Source organism: Macaca fascicularis, chromosome 10 (genome assembly GCF_037993035.2).
Source record: "Macaca fascicularis isolate 582-1 chromosome 10, T2T-MFA8v1.1".
In the NCBI taxonomy this organism is placed as follows: Eukaryota; Metazoa; Chordata; class Mammalia; order Primates; family Cercopithecidae; genus Macaca; species Macaca fascicularis.
The window spans coordinates 100,138,104-100,155,290 of NC_088384.1; the positions used below are offsets into that span (position 1 = coordinate 100,138,104).

Genomic DNA, 17,187 nt, shown 5'->3' on the forward strand with positions numbered 1-17,187 from the left:
TGCATTTCTCTGAATCAACTTTACAATCATGCTGGTTCTCTTTAATGAGTTAAACACCCACCCAGGGTGTGTGTGTCTGTCTGGCCATTGCCCTTTCCCCATCGCGAGTGGTTATCTGTGCCTGAGCAGGGCTGGAAAAGCGCAGCTTGGCCGGAGTCTGTGTGGATTGCCTTTGGCAGGAGGCCCTTGGGCTTCTTTGGTTATCTGACTCTTCTCACTCGGGCAGATATCGGGAGAAAAGAGACCTTCAGCCGACCCAGGAAAAAAGGCCAAGAACCCAAAGAAGAAGAAAAAGAAGGACCCCAACGAGCCGCAGAAGCCTGTGTCGGCCTACGCACTCTTCTTCAGAGACACTCAGGCCGCCATCAAGGGTCAGAACCCTAGTGCCACTTTCGGTGATGTGTCCAAAATCGTGGCCTCCATGTGGGACAGCCTGGGAGAGGAACAGAAGCAGGTGAGCCTCCCTCTCTTTCTGGGCCATCCCCTGAGGCTTTGTGGTCCTGGAGCCAAGGACACACTTTGAAGGTCTGAAACCAAGCCCAGCCCTGGAACTGAGACTCTTGCAGAGGTCTTTCCTGGGCTCAGTTGCCCATCCGTAAACTGGGAAGCTGGCTGCCTTCCAATTCTAGTAACCTACTGCACTTACTAGCAGCTTAACCACTCTGAACCTTTGCTTCCCCCTTGATAAAATGAGAACAAGCATCTCCATCCATCTTGTTCCTCCAACCCTCAAAGTCTGGAGTCCAGGCCAGAGCTTCCTATCCCACTGACCATGTGCCTGTGGCCTCCCCTAAAGGCCTCCAGGGAGAACAGAGAGCAGAACTAGCTGGTAGGCAAAGGGAGCTGCCAGCTGTGTGACCTCAGGCTGACCACCTAAACTCTGAGCCTCGGTTTTCATGTCTATAAAACAGGGGTGATGGCAACTCATTCTCTGAGCTCTTGTCTGGGCTGAGCTCTCCCTCCGGTATTTCACTGAATCCTTACAACACCCTGTGGAGTAGCCATTGCCTTCCTGTTTTGGTAGAGACACCAAGAGGTAAAGTGACTCGCCCAGGGTCACCAGCGTGAATCACGGTAGTCAGGATTTGAACTCACATCTGTAGAAGCAGGAGGCTCAGTTGGGATGTTGGCATGAGAGACATGAATCAAATAAGCAGATGAGTAAGTGTAAACTTACAGTTGTGATTGTGCCACGCACCAGGAGGATACATAGTTCACGAGAGTCGAAAGAGCAGGGACGGACATTGTCCCTGGGGTCCGGTCTCCAGGTGAGACCTGAAGAGTGAGTTCTCTTTGGAGGAGGGGAAGTGTTCCAGGCAGGGAGGCCTGGTAAGGGAAGGAGCTGGAAAAGCACAGGGGACTGAAAGGAGACCAGGATGGCCAGAGAGGGGACAGTGAGAGTCCCCATGGCAGAGACGGAGCTGGAAAGGAAGGCAGGGGCCAGATCACGCTGGGCTTTGCAGACCTTGGAAGGAGTCAGGCCCTGTTCTAAGAGGAGAGAAAGCCAGTGAAGAGTTTTATGCAGAGGAGAGACCAGAATGGCAGCATAAGGCAGGTAAGAGTAGATGTGGAGGGTGCACAGTCATCCAGGTGGGGGAAGGTGGGGCCTGGAGCATCTTCTTTTTTTTTTTTTTTTTTTTTTTTTGAGACGGAGTCTTGCTCTGTGCCCCAGGCTGGAGTGCAGTGGCGCGATCTCAGCTCACTGCAAGCTCCTCCTCCCGGGTTCACGCCATTCTCCTGCCTCAGCCTCCCGAGTAGCTGGGACTACAGGCGCCCGCCACCTCACCCAGCTAATTTTCTTGTATTTTTAGTAGAGACGGGGTTTCACCTTGTTAGCCAGGATGGTCTCGATCTCCTGACCTCGTGATCCGCCCGTCTCGGCCTCCCAAAGTGCTGGGATTACAGGCTTGAGCCACCGCGCCCGGCCTGGAGCATCTTCTAGAATGGTTTGGGGTAGGGGACATCCTGGCAGCCTCCTTGCATCTGGCTTCCATTCTGAGTAAATGGAGATGCCAGTCACTGGATGGGAAATATGGGGAAAGTAGCAGGCTTGGGGCAGAGAGATGAATTACTGACTTATTTGAAACATCTCCTTTACCGTATTCTAAAATTTTAGGTAATTTTGGAATATGTTACAATGCAGAGAATTTATTTGTGAGATGACCCCCACCTCTGGTAGGAGAGTAGGGAAATGAGACAGGGAAAGGAGGGCAGCCAGGAAAGGGCACATTGTCCCAGGAGAATCCACCATGGGCAACTGGAGCACAGTCCCGCTGAGAACTCAGGAGCCTGCTTAGAATGTGCCAGGCCTCAGGGTCATCCTGTCTGAGGGGCAAGGGTGCTGGGGTGGACACCAGCATTCCTTCCTTCTGCAGCACCTCTGACCTGCTACACATGCCAGGCTCCTGCCACCAGAGGGACCCCCAGGCAAAGGAATATAGCCGGTGGCAGCTGGAAGTAGAGCATGTTTGTAGGACAGGGGTAAGGACTGGGGGATATTGGCAGGGCACTGCGGCTTTTGCTACAGGGACATGTCTTTTTCACTTGTGTGTTTTGTTGGCAACCAACCAATTCCCTTTCAAAAGACTTCAGGTTTTTTTGTTTGGTGGGGGAATTTGCTTGCCCTTTTATACAGTCTGGGGAGACAGTGGTCTCAGGTGCTGTGTCCCTAGGCATTCCTTTCCTGATGCTTTCTCTGACTTTGTTCAGCACAGCCCAGAGACAAGCAAAGGCGGTTGAGAGTCCCAGCCCCTGTGTTGGTTTCATTTCTGCTTACCCGCCTGGTGTTTTATTTCTAAGCCAAGAACTTGGCATATAATTTATTCCCATCCAATAATGGGCATATCTCTCCTTTTACTTAATGCATTTATAAATGGCATGTTTCTCCCCATTTTCCTAGCAAATTGTTGATGTATAAAAAGTTAGGGATTAAAATAGTAAGCTTGGCAGTTACAAATTAATCATTTCTGATCATTTTTAATTCCTGAGTCTTCTAGGCTTAAAAAAAGTGTCTATAATTATCTACATATTTATACACATATATCTTTTACAAACAATAATTTTGTCTCCTTTGTTATTTAAGAGACAGGGTGTTGCTCTGTCACCCAGGCTAGAGGTTAGTGGCATGATCATAGCTCACTGCAGCCTTGAACTCCTGGGCTCAAGCACTTTTCCCAGCTCATCTTCCCAAGTAGCTGGGCCTACAGGCGTGCCGTGCATCACCATGCCCCACAAAATTTTTTTCATTTTTTTTTTATAGAGACAGGGTCTTGCTGTGTTGCTCAGGCTGACAAACTCTTAGCCTCAAATGCCCCCCAAAGTGCTGGGATTAGAGGCATGAGCCACTACATCCAGCCTTGTCTCCTTATTTTGTCTCCTCACTTCTCAGATTTCTAATTTTGTTTTCTTTTCCCAGTTATGTTGACTAGGACTTCTAAAAAAGAGATGTTCAGCAATGGTGGGGATAGTGGTCTTCTTACTTTGCATTACCTCTCATGTTTCACTATTAAGCATAAGGCTGGATGTTAGCTTGTGTCAGTTTTTGAAATCACATTTAGAAATGTGACTTATATTCTTATTTTACTATTAATACACTAACAACCAAGAGAGGTAGTGAGAAAATAATAGGAAATAAAAAACCCCTGCCTATCCCCCAAACGTTTCAAGCCTAGATGATGGATAGGAAAGTTCTTTCAAATCATCAAAGAGTTAATAATTCCAAGACTTAGAAAAATAAGAAAACCTTCTCACAAATCCTTATATACAATGTAACCCTGACACTAAAACATAATGAAGCTAACTGCATCATTTAATTTTGAATGTGTAGCAAACAATACCAAAATTTAATGGTTTAAAACAATAATCATTTATTCAGCTTATGATTCTGAGGGTCCATGAACTGTTCTGGGCTCAGCAGGATGGCTCTGCTGCTGCTCTTGGCTGGGCTCACCCATTTGCATCAGTGGTAAACTACAGTAAATTAGGCATCTCTGCTTCTGGGAGTTGGATGGCTGTCAGCTGGAGCAGTGGAGCCAAACTGGGCCATGTGTCTCTCATCATCCAGCAGACTAGCTCATGCTTATTCACATAGCAAGTCAGAGTTCCAAGAGCAGTTTTAGAGCAGAAAAATGATGGAAAGGAGGCAGGACTAACTTGCAGCTCCCACTCGGACAGACAGAGCAGCACATGGAGACTCACATTGTGAACTTTTGCTCCAAGAACTACCACAGGAACATGCTAGGAAAGCCAGAAGAATCCATAGACCCTTTGAAGGAGGTGGATTGCTGCTGCAGACTCTCTGGGACAGCCAAGGAACTGTGAGAGTTGGCTTGCTTTCTCAGCTGGGAGGCCTGTAGCCTGGGGCAAGTTCTCAGCCCTGTTCACTGGCTGCCTGGAAATAAACTCAGTGCTGTTGGGGGTGCATGGTGGGAGTGAGACCAGCCTGTGGCTGCCAGCTTTCCCTCACTTCCCTGATGACCTGTGTGATGCAGCAGAGTCAGCCATAATCCCCCTGGGAACCACACCCCCCACAGCATCTGCAGCAAGCCCCACCTAAGGAGAGTCTGAGCTCAGACACGCCTAACCCTGCCCGTACCTGATAGGCTAACAGGGCAGGTAGAGAAAGACCAAGACAAAGGACATAATCTCTTGGGAACTCTATGGCCCCGCCCACCACCTGACACTAGGGCAAGCTTGTATTCTCCCTATACTACTGCAGCTGATGCACTCTTGAAAGTGCCACCTCCTGGCTGGAGGCCAACACAAAGCCAGTGCACTTAAAAATACAACTAAGGACCCTCACGGAGTCCACTTCACTCCCCTGCTACTTCCACCGGAGCAGGTGTTGATATCCATGGAGAGACCTGAAGACAGATCACATTACAGGACTCCTTGCAGACACTCCCCAGTACTAGCCTGGAGCCCGGTAGCTCCGCTGGGTGGCTAGATCCAGAAAAGAAATAACAACCACTGCAGCAGGGTTCTCAGGAAAACACATCCCTAGGGGAAGGGGGAGAACCCCAAGGAACAGGAGAATCTGAACAGCAGCGCTTGACTCCCAGATCTTCCCTCTGACATACTTTACCCAAATGAGAAGGAACCAGAAAAATAATTCTGGTAATATGACAAAACAAGGTTATTTAACATCCCCAAAAGATAACACTAGCTCAACAGCAATGGATCCAAACCAAGACAAAATCTCTGAATTGCCAGAAAAAGAATTCAGAAGGTTGTTAAAATAAAATTATACAGGATATGAATAGAAAAGTCTCCAGAGAAATAGCGTAAATAAAAACAATCACAACTTCTAGAAATGAAGTACACAGAGAAATGCAAAATACACTGGCAAGTCTCAGCAATAGAATTGAACGAGTGGAAGAAAGAACTTCAGAGCTCAAAGACAGGGCTTTCAAATTAACCCAATTCAACAAAGACAAAGAATTTTAACAAATGAACAACACCTTCAAGAAGTTTGGGATTATGTTAAATGACCAAATCTAAGAATAATTGGTGTTCCTGAGGAAGAAGAGAAATATAAAAGTTCGGAAAATATATTTGAGGGAATAATTGAGGAAAACTTCCCTGGCCTTGCTAGAGATCTAGACATCCAAACACAAGAAACTCAAAGAACACCTGAGAAACTCATCACAAAAAGAAGGAAAGGAAACCCTATCAGATTAACAGCAGATTTCTCAGCAGAAACCCTACAAGCTAGAAGGAATTGGGGTCCTTAAACAATTAGCCAAGAATTTTTTTGTATCCAGCAAAACTAAGTTTCATAAATGAAAGAAAAATACAGTTCTTTTTTTCAAACCAATGCTGAATTTGCCACTACCAAGCCAGCACTGCAAGAACTACTAAAAAGAGCTCAATCTTGAAACAAATTTTTGAAATACACCAAAATGGAATCTCCTTAAAGCATAAATCTAACAGGACCTCTAAAATAACAACACAATTTTTAAAAAACTACAAGGTATTTGGGCAACAAATAGCACAATGAATAGAAGAATAGTACCTCACATCTCAATACTAACATTGAATGTAAATGGCCTAAATGCTCCACTTAAAAATACAGAATAGCAGAATGAATAAGAATTGACCAACTGAGTATCTGCTGTCTTCAAGAGACTCACCTGACACATAAGGACTCACATAAACTTAAGGTAAAGGGGTGGAAAAAGATACTTCATGCAAATGGATACCAAAAGTGAGCAGGAATAGCTATTCTTATATCAGACCAAACAAACGTTAAAGCAACAGCAGTTTAAAAAGACAAAGAGGGACATTATATAATGATAAAACTAGTCCAACAGGAAAATATCGCAATCCTAAATGTATATGCATCTAACATTGGAGCTCCCAAATTTAAAAAACAATTACTACTAGACATAAGAAATGAGAATGACAGTAAAACAACAATAGTGGGAAACTTCAATACTCCACTGACAGCACTAGACAGGTCATCACGACAGAAGGTCAAAGAAACAACGAACTTAACTATACCCTACAACAAATGGACTTAACAGATATTTATAGAACATTCTATTCATCAGCACATGGAACATTCTCCAAGACAGACCATACAATAGGCCATAAAACAAGTCTCAACAAATTTAAGAAAATAGAAATTATATCAAGTACTCTCTTAGACCACAGTAGAATAAAACTGGAAATCAACTCCAAAACCCTCAAAACAATGCAAATACATGGAAATAATTAAATAACCTGTTCCTGAATAATTGTTGGGTCAACAATGAAATGAAGATGGATATTATAAAATTCTTTGAACGATAATAGTAACATAACCTATCAAAACCTCTGGGATACAGCAAAAGCAGTGCTAAGAAGAAAGCTCATAGCATTAAATGCCTACATCAAAAAGTCTGAAAGAGTACAAATAGACAATCTAAGGTCATGCCTCAAGGAACTAGAGAGAGAGCACACACCAAACCCAAACGCAGCAGAAGAAAAGAAATGACCAAGATCAGAGCAGAACTAAATGAAATTGAAACCAAATACAATATATAAACAAAAAGCTGGTTCTTTGAAAAGATAAAACTGATAGACCATTAGTGAGATTAGCCAAGAAAAGAAGAGAGAAGATCCAAATAAGCTCACTTAGAAACAAAACATGAGATACTGCAACTGATACCACAGAAATACAAAAGATCATTCAGGCTACTATGAACACTTTTATGTACATAAACTAGAAAACCTAGAGGAGATGGATAAATTCCTGGAAATATACAATCCTCCTAGATTAAATCAGGAATTCCGAAATAGAAGCTCTGAACAGACCAATAACAAGCAGTGAGATTGAAATGGTAATTTAAAAGTTACCAACAACAAAAAAAAGTTCAGGACCAGATAGATTCACAGCTGAATTCTATCAGACTTTTAAAGGACACCATTCCACAAAATAAAGAGGGAATCCTTCCTAAATTATTCTATGAAGCCAGTTAATCACCCTAATACCCAAACCAGGAAAGGACATAACAACAACAAAGAAAACTACAGGCCAATATTCCTTCTATGCCCAAAATCAGCATAGAAGGAACATGCCTTAAGGTAACAAAAGCCATCTATGATAAACCAGAGCCAACATTATAGTGAATGGGGAAAAATTGGAAGCATTCCCCTTGAGAACTGGAACAAGACAAGGATGCCCACTCTTACCACTTCTATTCAACAGAGTACTGTCCTAGCCAGAGCAGTCAGACAAGAGAAAGAAAGAGTATCCAAATCTGTAAGGAAGTCAAAGTGTTGCTGTTTGCTGATGACACGATTGTATACCTAGATAAACATGAATGCAAAAATCCTGAACACAGTACTAGCTAACTGAATTCAATGGTGTATCAGAAAGATAATCCACCATGATCAAGTGGGTTTCATACCATGGATGCAGGAATGGTTTAACATACACAAGTCAATAAATGTGATATACCACATAAACAGAATTTAAAACCAAATGATCATCTCAATAGACACAGAAAAAGCATTTGACAAAATTGAGCATCCCTTCGATTAAAACCCTGAGCAAAATCGGCATAGAAGGGATGTACCTTAAGGTAATAAAAGCCATCTATGATAAATCCAGAGCCAACATTATACTGAATGGGAAAAAGTTGAAAGCATTCCCCCTGAGAACTAGACCAAGACAAGGATGCCCACTGTCACCACTTTTATTCCATGTAGTACTGGAAGTCCTGGCCAGAGCAGTCAGACAAGAGAAGGAAAGAAAGGGCATCCAAATCGGTAAAGAGGAAGTCAAACCATCGCAGTTTGCCGATGGGATTATCATATACCTAAAGACTCATCCAAAAGCCTCCTAGAACTGGTAAATGAATTCAGCAAAGTTTCGGGATACAAAATTAATGTACACAAATCAATAGCTCTGCTATACACCAACAGTGACCAAGCTGAGAATCAAATCAAGAACTCAACCCCCTTTAGCTGCAAAAAAAATTTAAAAAAAAATAAATAAAATACTTAGGAAAATACCTAACCAAGGAGGTGGAAGACCTCTACAAGGAAAACTACAAAACACTGCTGAAAGAAATCACAGATGAAACAAATGGAAGCACATCCCATGCTGATGGATGGGTAGAATCAATAGTGTGAAAATGACCATACTGCCAAAAGCAATCTATAAATTCAATGCAATTCCCATCAAAATACCACCGTCATTCTTCACAGAACTAGAAAAAACAATCCTAAAATTCATGTGGAACCAAAAAAGAGCCCTCATAGCCAAAGCATGACTAAGCAAAAAGAACAAATCTGGAGGCATCACAGTACCCGACTTCAAACTGTACTGTAAGGCCATAGTCACCAAAACAGCATGATACTGGTATAAAAATAGGCATATAGACCAATGGAAAAGAATAGAGAACCCAGAAATAAAGCCAAATCCTTACAACCAACCGATCTTTGACAAAGCAAACAAAAACAAAGTGGGGAAAGGACACCTTAATCAACGAATGGTGCTGGGATAATTGGCAAGCCACATGTAGAAGAGTGAAACTGGATCCTCATCTCTCACCTTATACAAAAATCAACTCAAAATGGATCAAAGACTTAAATCTAAGACTTGAAACCCTACAAATTCTAGAAGATAACACTGGAAAACCCCTTCTAGACATTGGCTTAGGCAAAGACTTCATGACCAAGGAACCCAAAAGCAAATGCAACAAAAGCAAAGATAAATAGATGGGACTTAATTAAACTAAAAAGCTGCACAGCAAAAGAAATAACTAGCAGGGTAAGCAGACAACCCATAGAGTGGGAGAAAATCTTCACAATCTGTACTTCTGACAAAAGACGAATATCCAGAATCTACAAAGGAACTCAAATCAGCAAGAAAAAAACCAATCCCATCAAAAATTGGGCTAGGGAAATGAATAGATAATTCTCAAAATATACAAATGGCCAACAAACATATTAAAAAATACTTAACGTCATTATGATCAGGGAAATGCAAATCAAAACCACCTTACTCCTGCAAGAATGTCCATAATCAAAAAAATAGATGTTGGCATGGATGTGGCAAAAAGGGAACCCTTTTACACTGTTGGTGGGAATCTAAACTAGTCCATCCACTGTGAAAAACAGTGTGGAGATTCCCCAAAGAACTAAGAGTAGATCTACTGTTTGATCCAGTAGTCCCACTGCTGGGTATCCACCCAGAGGAGAAGTAATTGTACAAAAAAGACACTTGCACACATATTTGTAGCAGCCCAGTTCACAATTGCAAAAATATGGAACCAGCCCAAATGCCCATCAATCAATGAGTGGATAAAGAAAATGTGGGGTGGGTGTGTGTGTATGTATGTGCATATATACACACACACACACGCACACCATGGAATACTACTCAGCCATAAAAAGGTAGGAAATAATGGCATTTGCAGCAACCTGGATGGAATTGGAGACAATTATTCTAAGTGAAGTAATTCAGGAATGGAAAACCAAACATTGTATGTTCTCGTAAGTGGGAACTAAGCTATGAGGACACAAAGGCATAAGAATGATACAGTGGACTTCTGGGACTTGGGGGAAAGGATGGGGGCGGTGAAGGATAAAAGACTATACATGAAGTACAGTGTACACTGCTCAGGTGGTGGGTGCACCAAAATCTCAGAAATCATCATTAAAGAACTTATGTACAAAAAAAATTTTTTTTAAATAAGAGTTCCAAGAGTAGCAAGAGGGCTCACTAATATGTGATCACTTTGTCAGTCTCTGCTTGCATCACATTTGTGCTTTTATTGGCCAACACAAGTCACACAAGGCTAAGCTCCAAGTCGTTCACACCTCCTTGTTTCTACCAAAAGCCATGGAAACAAGGAGGTGCGAACAAACGGGGACCAATCCTACGATAACATATGAATCTAAGTCTAAAATTTTTAATAAAAGATAATAGCACACCGAATCCAGCCTAATATACTATGAACAAGTAGGTTCATTCTAGGTTGCACAGGTGACTCAGCATTAAGAAATCTGTACTGTGCTGGATCAGAATGGGGGCTTCAAAGGGCCTTGTCTTTCTGTGATCAGTTGTGCTGATGTAACGTGGAGACCCAGAGAGGTGAAGCATGTTGGCCAAGGCCACACAGTGAGTTGCTGAGGAACTGGGATATGGCCTGGTCTCCGCCATTTCTCTGCAGTGCTCCCAGAATGGGGCCAGTGGCTGGCCGACTCAGTTTCTGACCCCACCCCCCTCATCCATTCATGATCCTTGAATCCGTGCCTTCCCACCCCAGGACCCTGCACCACATCTCTTCTGCAACTTTCTCCCCAGTGTTGCTCATGTGTTGACTCTTGTAGGCCTATAAGAGGAAGACAGAAGCAGCCAAGAAGGAATATCTGAAGGCTCTGGCAGCCTACCGGGCTAGCCTCGTCTCCAAGGTAACACCTGGAATCTCCAGGCACAGCCCTGATCAGAGTGGGGCCACTTGAGGAATGGAGCAAGAACCGGGGCCCGTGGGAAGGCCAGCACCCCAGGTCTTAGAAAGGATGGGTCAGAACGACATGGTCATGTCTGCAGGGCACCTACAGCATGCCAGGCTCATTCTGGGCACTTTACATACATTTCTTTCCACTGGGCTCTTCCAACGAGAACCCAATACCCAGAGGGGTTGAGCAATTTGCCTGAAAAGATCCAGTTTGTTGAAGTGGCTGCACTAGGATTCAAACCCAGTTTTGCCAGTTTTATGTGGCCTTTACTTCTGACCGCTGATGGGGCTTGGGATATGCTACCCCAAAATATGGCACCTCGTCACCACACCCCCGGCCGCCTCTGTCAACACCAGCAATGTAGGAAGCTAGGTGTGGCCGTGGATGCGTGGCCCAAGTGGAGGTGGGTGTTGTTCCTGCTACAGAGGAGATGGCACACAAAATGGTCCATAAAAGGCCAAGTAAAAGGCAGTTCAAAGTCAAGGGAACAACATCTGCAAAGGCACAGAGGCTGGAAGGAGCATGATGAGAGCTGGCTCAGTGGGATGGTGCTTGTCCCACTGGCCAGGCTGAGGAGCATGGATTCCCCCATGGGGAGGGGGCCCCCCAAAGATAAAAGCAGTGGGTGGCTGGATGGTCAGAGCCAAGGGGACTGAGGCCCCTGTGCTAGCTCTGGTTAGTTCAAGCTCTCTCCCAAGAGAGCCAGCCAGGGGCCATGTCAGTGGGTTGCAGAGCCTCCTGGCCTCACAGCCCAAGTTCTGGCTCGTCCCTCTTCTGTTCTCCAGTGACTGATACCTGTCTCCTTCCAGAGCTCCCCGGATCAAGGTGAGACCAAGAGCACTCAGGCAAACCCACCAGCCAAAATGCTCCCACCCAAGCAGCCCATGTATGCCATGCCAGGCCTGGCCTCCTTCCTGACACCGTCGGACCTGCAGGCCTTCCGCAGCGGGGCCTCCCCGGCCAGCCTTGCCCGGACGCTGGGCTCCAAGTCTCTGCTGCCAGGCCTCAGTGCGTCCCCGCCGCCGCCACCCTCCTTCCCGCTCAGCCCCACACTGCACCAGCAGCTGTCACTGCCCCCTCACGCCCAGGGCGCCCTCCTCAGTCCACCTGTTAGCATGTCCCCAGCCCCCCAGCCCCCTGTCCTGCCCGCCCCCATGGCACTCCAGGTGCAGCTGGCGATGAGCCCCTCACCTCCAGGGCCACAGGTAAGCAGGGAAGAGCAGGAACAGCCCTCTGTGACTGTGTGGGGAGGGGAAGCGGCTTTGCCCTTTCAAACCCCAGCCCTGCCACTGACCGGTGATATAACCTCAGCCTTGGCACCTGACCTCTCTGAGCCTCAGTTACCACATCTAGGAAGTGGGTCTCGCACACCTTATCTGAGATGCGCTGGCTGCAATGAACAGTTCACAAGTTGCCAGACTGACTCTTAGGATATTCCAGTCCCCGCTTCCTGCATCCTCAGCCCTAGCCCTGGCCTTTCCCAAAGCCTTCAAGACCTTACCCCTGCTAATTGTTCCACAGAGATTGCTACGAGGTTCACATGGCCCTCAGAGGTCATTGGGCTTAGTAATTCCATTTTACAGATTGGGAAACTGAGACCCACAAAGGGAAAGGCCCTGAAAGCAAAGTCCTTCAGCCCCTGATTCAGCCAAGACAAGGGTTGAATATTTCTCAGGGTGCTCTACTGGGAGCAAGGCAGCAGCCCTGGAGGCAGAGAGGCAATTCTGGGTGACATGAGGCAGTGTCTCTTCTGTGTGGACACCCTTGGACACAGGGGCTCCCACCCCGGGAGGCCTGGGACAGTCTGCCCCCTTATCTCTCCTTGGCTCATGGCCTCCTTCCCCATCTGTAGGACTTCTCACACATCTCTGAGTTCCCCAGCAGCTCGGGATCCTGCTCACCTGGCCCGTCCAACCCCACCAGCAGCGGGGACTGGGACAGCAGCTACCCCAGTGGGGAGTGTGGCATCAGCACCTGCAGGTTAGTCCTCGCCTGTCCCTGCATTTGTCCTGCCAGCCAGGGAGACTGGGAATAGGATGGCCAGGGATGGGAGAATGGCCACGGGCAATGTGGACAGGGGAGGACCCTGCAGTCACTGTCAGCCCTGCCGAGGGGATCGAGATCTCAGATGACACCGCAGAGCCAGGCCCCGGAAGGACTCTGCTGGCCTGATGCTGAGGCCTGCTTGGGAAACTGATGAGTCTTCAGTCTTGCTGCTCCTTCGTTGCTCCTGTTTTTTTCACAAATGCTTCCACGTGACATTCACAGATGAGTCCTGCATCTTAGGCCGGTTCCCTAGAAGCAGAGCCTGAGGCAGCAGGGATTGGGTGTCCTTGGTTGGGGATGTGTTGGGGAAAGCCTGCAGGCGAAGGGGGTGAGGGAGGCAGGATGGGGTGGGGGAAGGAGCCGAGGGGGGAGGTGGCCTCAGCTGAAGACTCGCTTCCGCCTCATCCCGTGAGAGCCCTGGAGCATGAACTGTGCCAGAGTGGCTCCCACCTGGAGGTCAGGGAACTGGCTTTTTTAACCCCTTCATCAGTCAGCCCTCGGCTGTGGGCTGCCCCGGTGGGGAGTGGAGCCCACTGGGCAGGGCAGCTCCCAAGACTAGAACAGCTGAGAATGCAGGATAGGGGACCTGGGTGAGACACGGTGGGAGAACGGACCCACTGTCTATCCCAAGGAATTAGACACCTTAGAGACCCCTTTCCCCTGCAACCCAGCGTCCTCCTGTGGGCCTCCGTTCCCATCCTGCACTCCACCTTTCAAACCCATGCTAACACCTCCCTCTAGAAGTCTTCCTGGATCCACGCCACCCCAGCTCCGGGGAAGAGGGGCCTTTCACTCCAGCCAGCAGGAGGGAGGATGCAGTGAGGAGGGACACTTGCTCCTTAACCCGCCAGCTGGGTTCCCATTCCCTTGGCAAGAACGAGTCCTCCAGCCACACCTGGGGGATGTAGTGCCAAGCAGCTGTTCCAGGGATAGCGCCACCCCCTGGAAGCCACAGCGCACTTGTTGGGTGGCCACCTTGCTGCTGAGAACCCCTGCCCCCAGCCCTAGCCTCGGCCTCCCAGCACAGGGCTGATTCCTCTGCTGACCCCGCCAGCGCCCTTGGGCACTGAACAAGTGGCCACCGAACAAGTGGCCACCGTGCATGCCCCGTTTCTGACATGCCTGGGGTGAGATTCTACGTGGGTGGGCGGACTCGGCTCAGCAAGAATCCCTTCCCTGACCCCAAGCAGGTACAGACCCTCCTACCCCAGCCCTTTCCCGCCAACTTTCCTTCTCAAAAGTCAGAATACTTAGGGCATGTAGGGGAGTGTCACGCAACGTCCAAGCCTCCTGAGGCTGGCCCATCACATCCAGCATGGAGGTCGGACTGCAACAGGGCCCTATTTTAAAAACATAAAAGGCACCTGTCCCTCCCTTAATTCAGTTTGAGATTTACAAATTCCTGTGATTAAAATGGTTATGAGCAATGGTGACATCAGCGTGCGCCTCGATGAAGGACAGACACACTACTGCCCTTTCTCCCAGAGCTGAGGCCCAGGTGGTCCCCTGCTGGGATCCCAGGACGGGCTTGGTGCAGAGTGGGGTGGGGGTGGGGGAGCAGCTGCAAGTCCCTCATTGTGCTGCAGGGGGCAGCTGAATCCGGTGGGGGTGGGGGGTGTAGAGTGCAGGGGTCCTGGTGCTCCCCTGGCCTGGGGAGGTACCCAACAGCTTTGACAGCCCCTCCTCTCTCTCACAGCCTGCTCCCTAGGGACAAATCGCTCTACCTCACCTAATCCCGCCTCCCCACCATCCCTGAGGCTCGCTGGAAGGCACTGCTCAGAGCCTGAAGGGCTGACAGCAGAAAAGAGGCCCTGGCCAGAGGCAGGGTGGCCCATCCGAGGGAGCAGTGACACACCCATTGCCGGGGGCTGAGTCTCTTCCTCGACCTCCCACCAGACTCTGCAGAGGCAGCCCACTGCCCGCCGCCAGCCCAAAGAACCTGCAGGAACCTTCTGCCCGCTGACCTGCTTGCTCCAGGGTAACTGTGGACCCTGTCTTCGCCCTGCGCACGGTACCCTATGTCTGGATGCCTGGCCCCGGCCCCGGCCCACGTGGGCTGCCCCTGGCAGGGTCACTTACCAATGGACACCCACCCCAGATGCATGGGCCAGGGGGCCGGCCCCCGTCATAGACGTGCACATCGGTTTTCCAGTGTGAACAAAAGATGACGAAACCTAGAAACCGTTGGTTCCGTGTAAGTAGCTGACTACGTGTTTTAGAACTGTGCTGAAGACATCTGTAAGATTATTTTGTGGGAAAAAAAGTAGTTTCCTTTAAGGTAAAAGTCATTTTATATGATCCTTAGCACATTTTTAAGTTTTATCTTAAGGGAGACGTGCACAAAAGCGGCTGCCAAACCGTTTCGTCATCCTCACAGCAAGGACCGGACGATTGCTAGCCACCCCGGAGCACCGCTCTCCTTTTAACCATGTGTTCATCTATTTTACATTGCCAGCGACGACTTTTGTCTATTTATGGAGAAACCTTGAGAACAAAGTTGCAGCTTATCCTACCGTGTGCGTGGTTTTGGGGTTTGGTTTGGGTTTGGGTTCTTGACGTCGTTTGCAGCTGTTTCCTGGCCCTGGCGAGTGTCTGTCTTGGTGCCCAGTGCTTCTCTCAAATCTCTTTATAATAAAACTTCTGAAAAGCTGAAAACAAGTCTGTGTCTCCTTGTCCTTGGTGAGTCAGGGTTGAACCCCCTAGAGCCCCTCGGGCCAGATGGACTCAAGTCAAAGTCTTGCCTGACCTTTACCAGCCCGTGCGGGTTTGTGTGGGTGATGGGAGCACCCTGACCTCAGTCTTGCCCTCTAAGGGGGTCACGGTGGTTCAGACCCGTAGGGCTCTTGTGATGATGAAAAGGGGTGTGGGCAAGAGTGCCGCCACACAGGAACTTGCATCGGCTGGTGACAGTGGCGAGCCCTTCCTCTGGAGGATGGGGCCTCCCAGGCTTGTGGAAGTGAGCGGTGGGAACCCAGGGAGGAGGCCAAGGGGTTCTTCAAACCGGAGTGTAGGAAGCATCCTAGACGGGATTCTTTAAACCAGGTTTCCCAGCAGATATTAGATGGTGATACTAACAACAACAATAAAAGGCAAATAATACCTGACTGCTTTAACTACATCTGGAAAAATACCAATTGCCTGGTGGAAAGCTGCAACGCTTGCACCCTGCATTGCAGCCATTTTGAGGTGGGGGCAGGTGCCGCTGCTCCCAGCCAGGCTCGGGACTCAGAGAGAGCGGGCTACACCCTCAGGACAGCTCTCCCAGCCTCTCACTCTCCAATCACGGTAAACCCCTCCTTCCAGATGACGGCCCAGGAGTGGGGTGCAGTTTCCCCACTGGAGGGCATTTTGTAATCCACTTTGGAAAAATAAAAAAGAAAACCCCAAACAAACCAGCCACCTGCCATCCCGTCAGCAGCAGCACCGCAACGTGCGGCATAAATATTTCATGTGGTTACAATTTCCTTTTCTGTGTGGAGCTTGTCAGTAACATGACGGCTTAGACAGTTTAATATTCAACTCTTGCTTCCACGTTTGCGAAAACAGCATCACTGGGATCCACGCAGACAGCCCACAATGACAAGAGTACAAGGCCCTCCTTGTAAAGTGGTGCTGAGGCAGAGGCCTGCTGCCATCCCTCACAGCTGCACCAGGAGCTCAGGAGTCTTCTCCAAGCGTCCACACGCCAAGGCCAGCCTCTGGGCTGCACGGGACACACAGAGGCCTCGAGCAGAACCTAAGCACCCTGCCTGCAGATACCAGGGACTGTCGCACGGGTGCGTTCTGGGGCCCCAGAGAGTGGAAATAGAGCCTAAAGACTGATTTCAGGGCCATGGGGTGGACAGCAACTGTCTTAGTCCATCCCAGCTGCCATAACAGAGCGCCATGGGCCAGGTGGCTCACAGCAACACAAACTTACTGCTCACATTTGCGGAGGCTGGGAGGTCTAAGATCAAGGCCCTGGCAGCTTCGGCGTCGGGTGAGGGTTCACTTGCTGGTGCGTAAACATCCATCCTCTCTCTGTGTCCGGCAGGGTGGGAGGGGAGGGCACTCTCCAGAATTTAACAGCACTCACCCGAATCCTGAGGGCTCCACTCAGTCACCTTCCAAAGGCCCTGCCCCCAAATGCTGGCCCATTGAGGATTAGGATTCCAACAATCAAATTCTGGGAGGACACAATCCTTCAGT

The 17,187-nt window shown here is 48.2% G+C and overlaps 1 protein-coding gene across 6 annotated transcripts in view; it reads left to right on the forward strand.

The window, feature by feature from the left end:
• Window positions 1-15,654, forward strand: part of TOX2 (TOX high mobility group box family member 2) — a 157,713-nt gene extending 142,059 nt beyond the window's left edge. For all 6 annotated transcript variants that reach the window (XM_045362992.3, XM_065523184.2, XM_045362993.3 and 3 more), the window contains 5 exons: window positions 227-454; window positions 10,825-10,905; window positions 11,763-12,158; window positions 12,806-12,933; window positions 14,696-15,654. In XM_045362992.3, coding sequence (XP_045218927.1) covers window positions 227-454; window positions 10,825-10,905; window positions 11,763-12,158; window positions 12,806-12,933; window positions 14,696-14,732 — 870 coding nt within the window. In that variant the 3' untranslated portion in view covers window positions 14,733-15,654. The remainder of the gene's footprint in view (window positions 1-226; window positions 455-10,824; window positions 10,906-11,762; window positions 12,159-12,805; window positions 12,934-14,695) is intronic.
• Window positions 15,655-17,187: the final 1,533 nt, after the last annotated feature.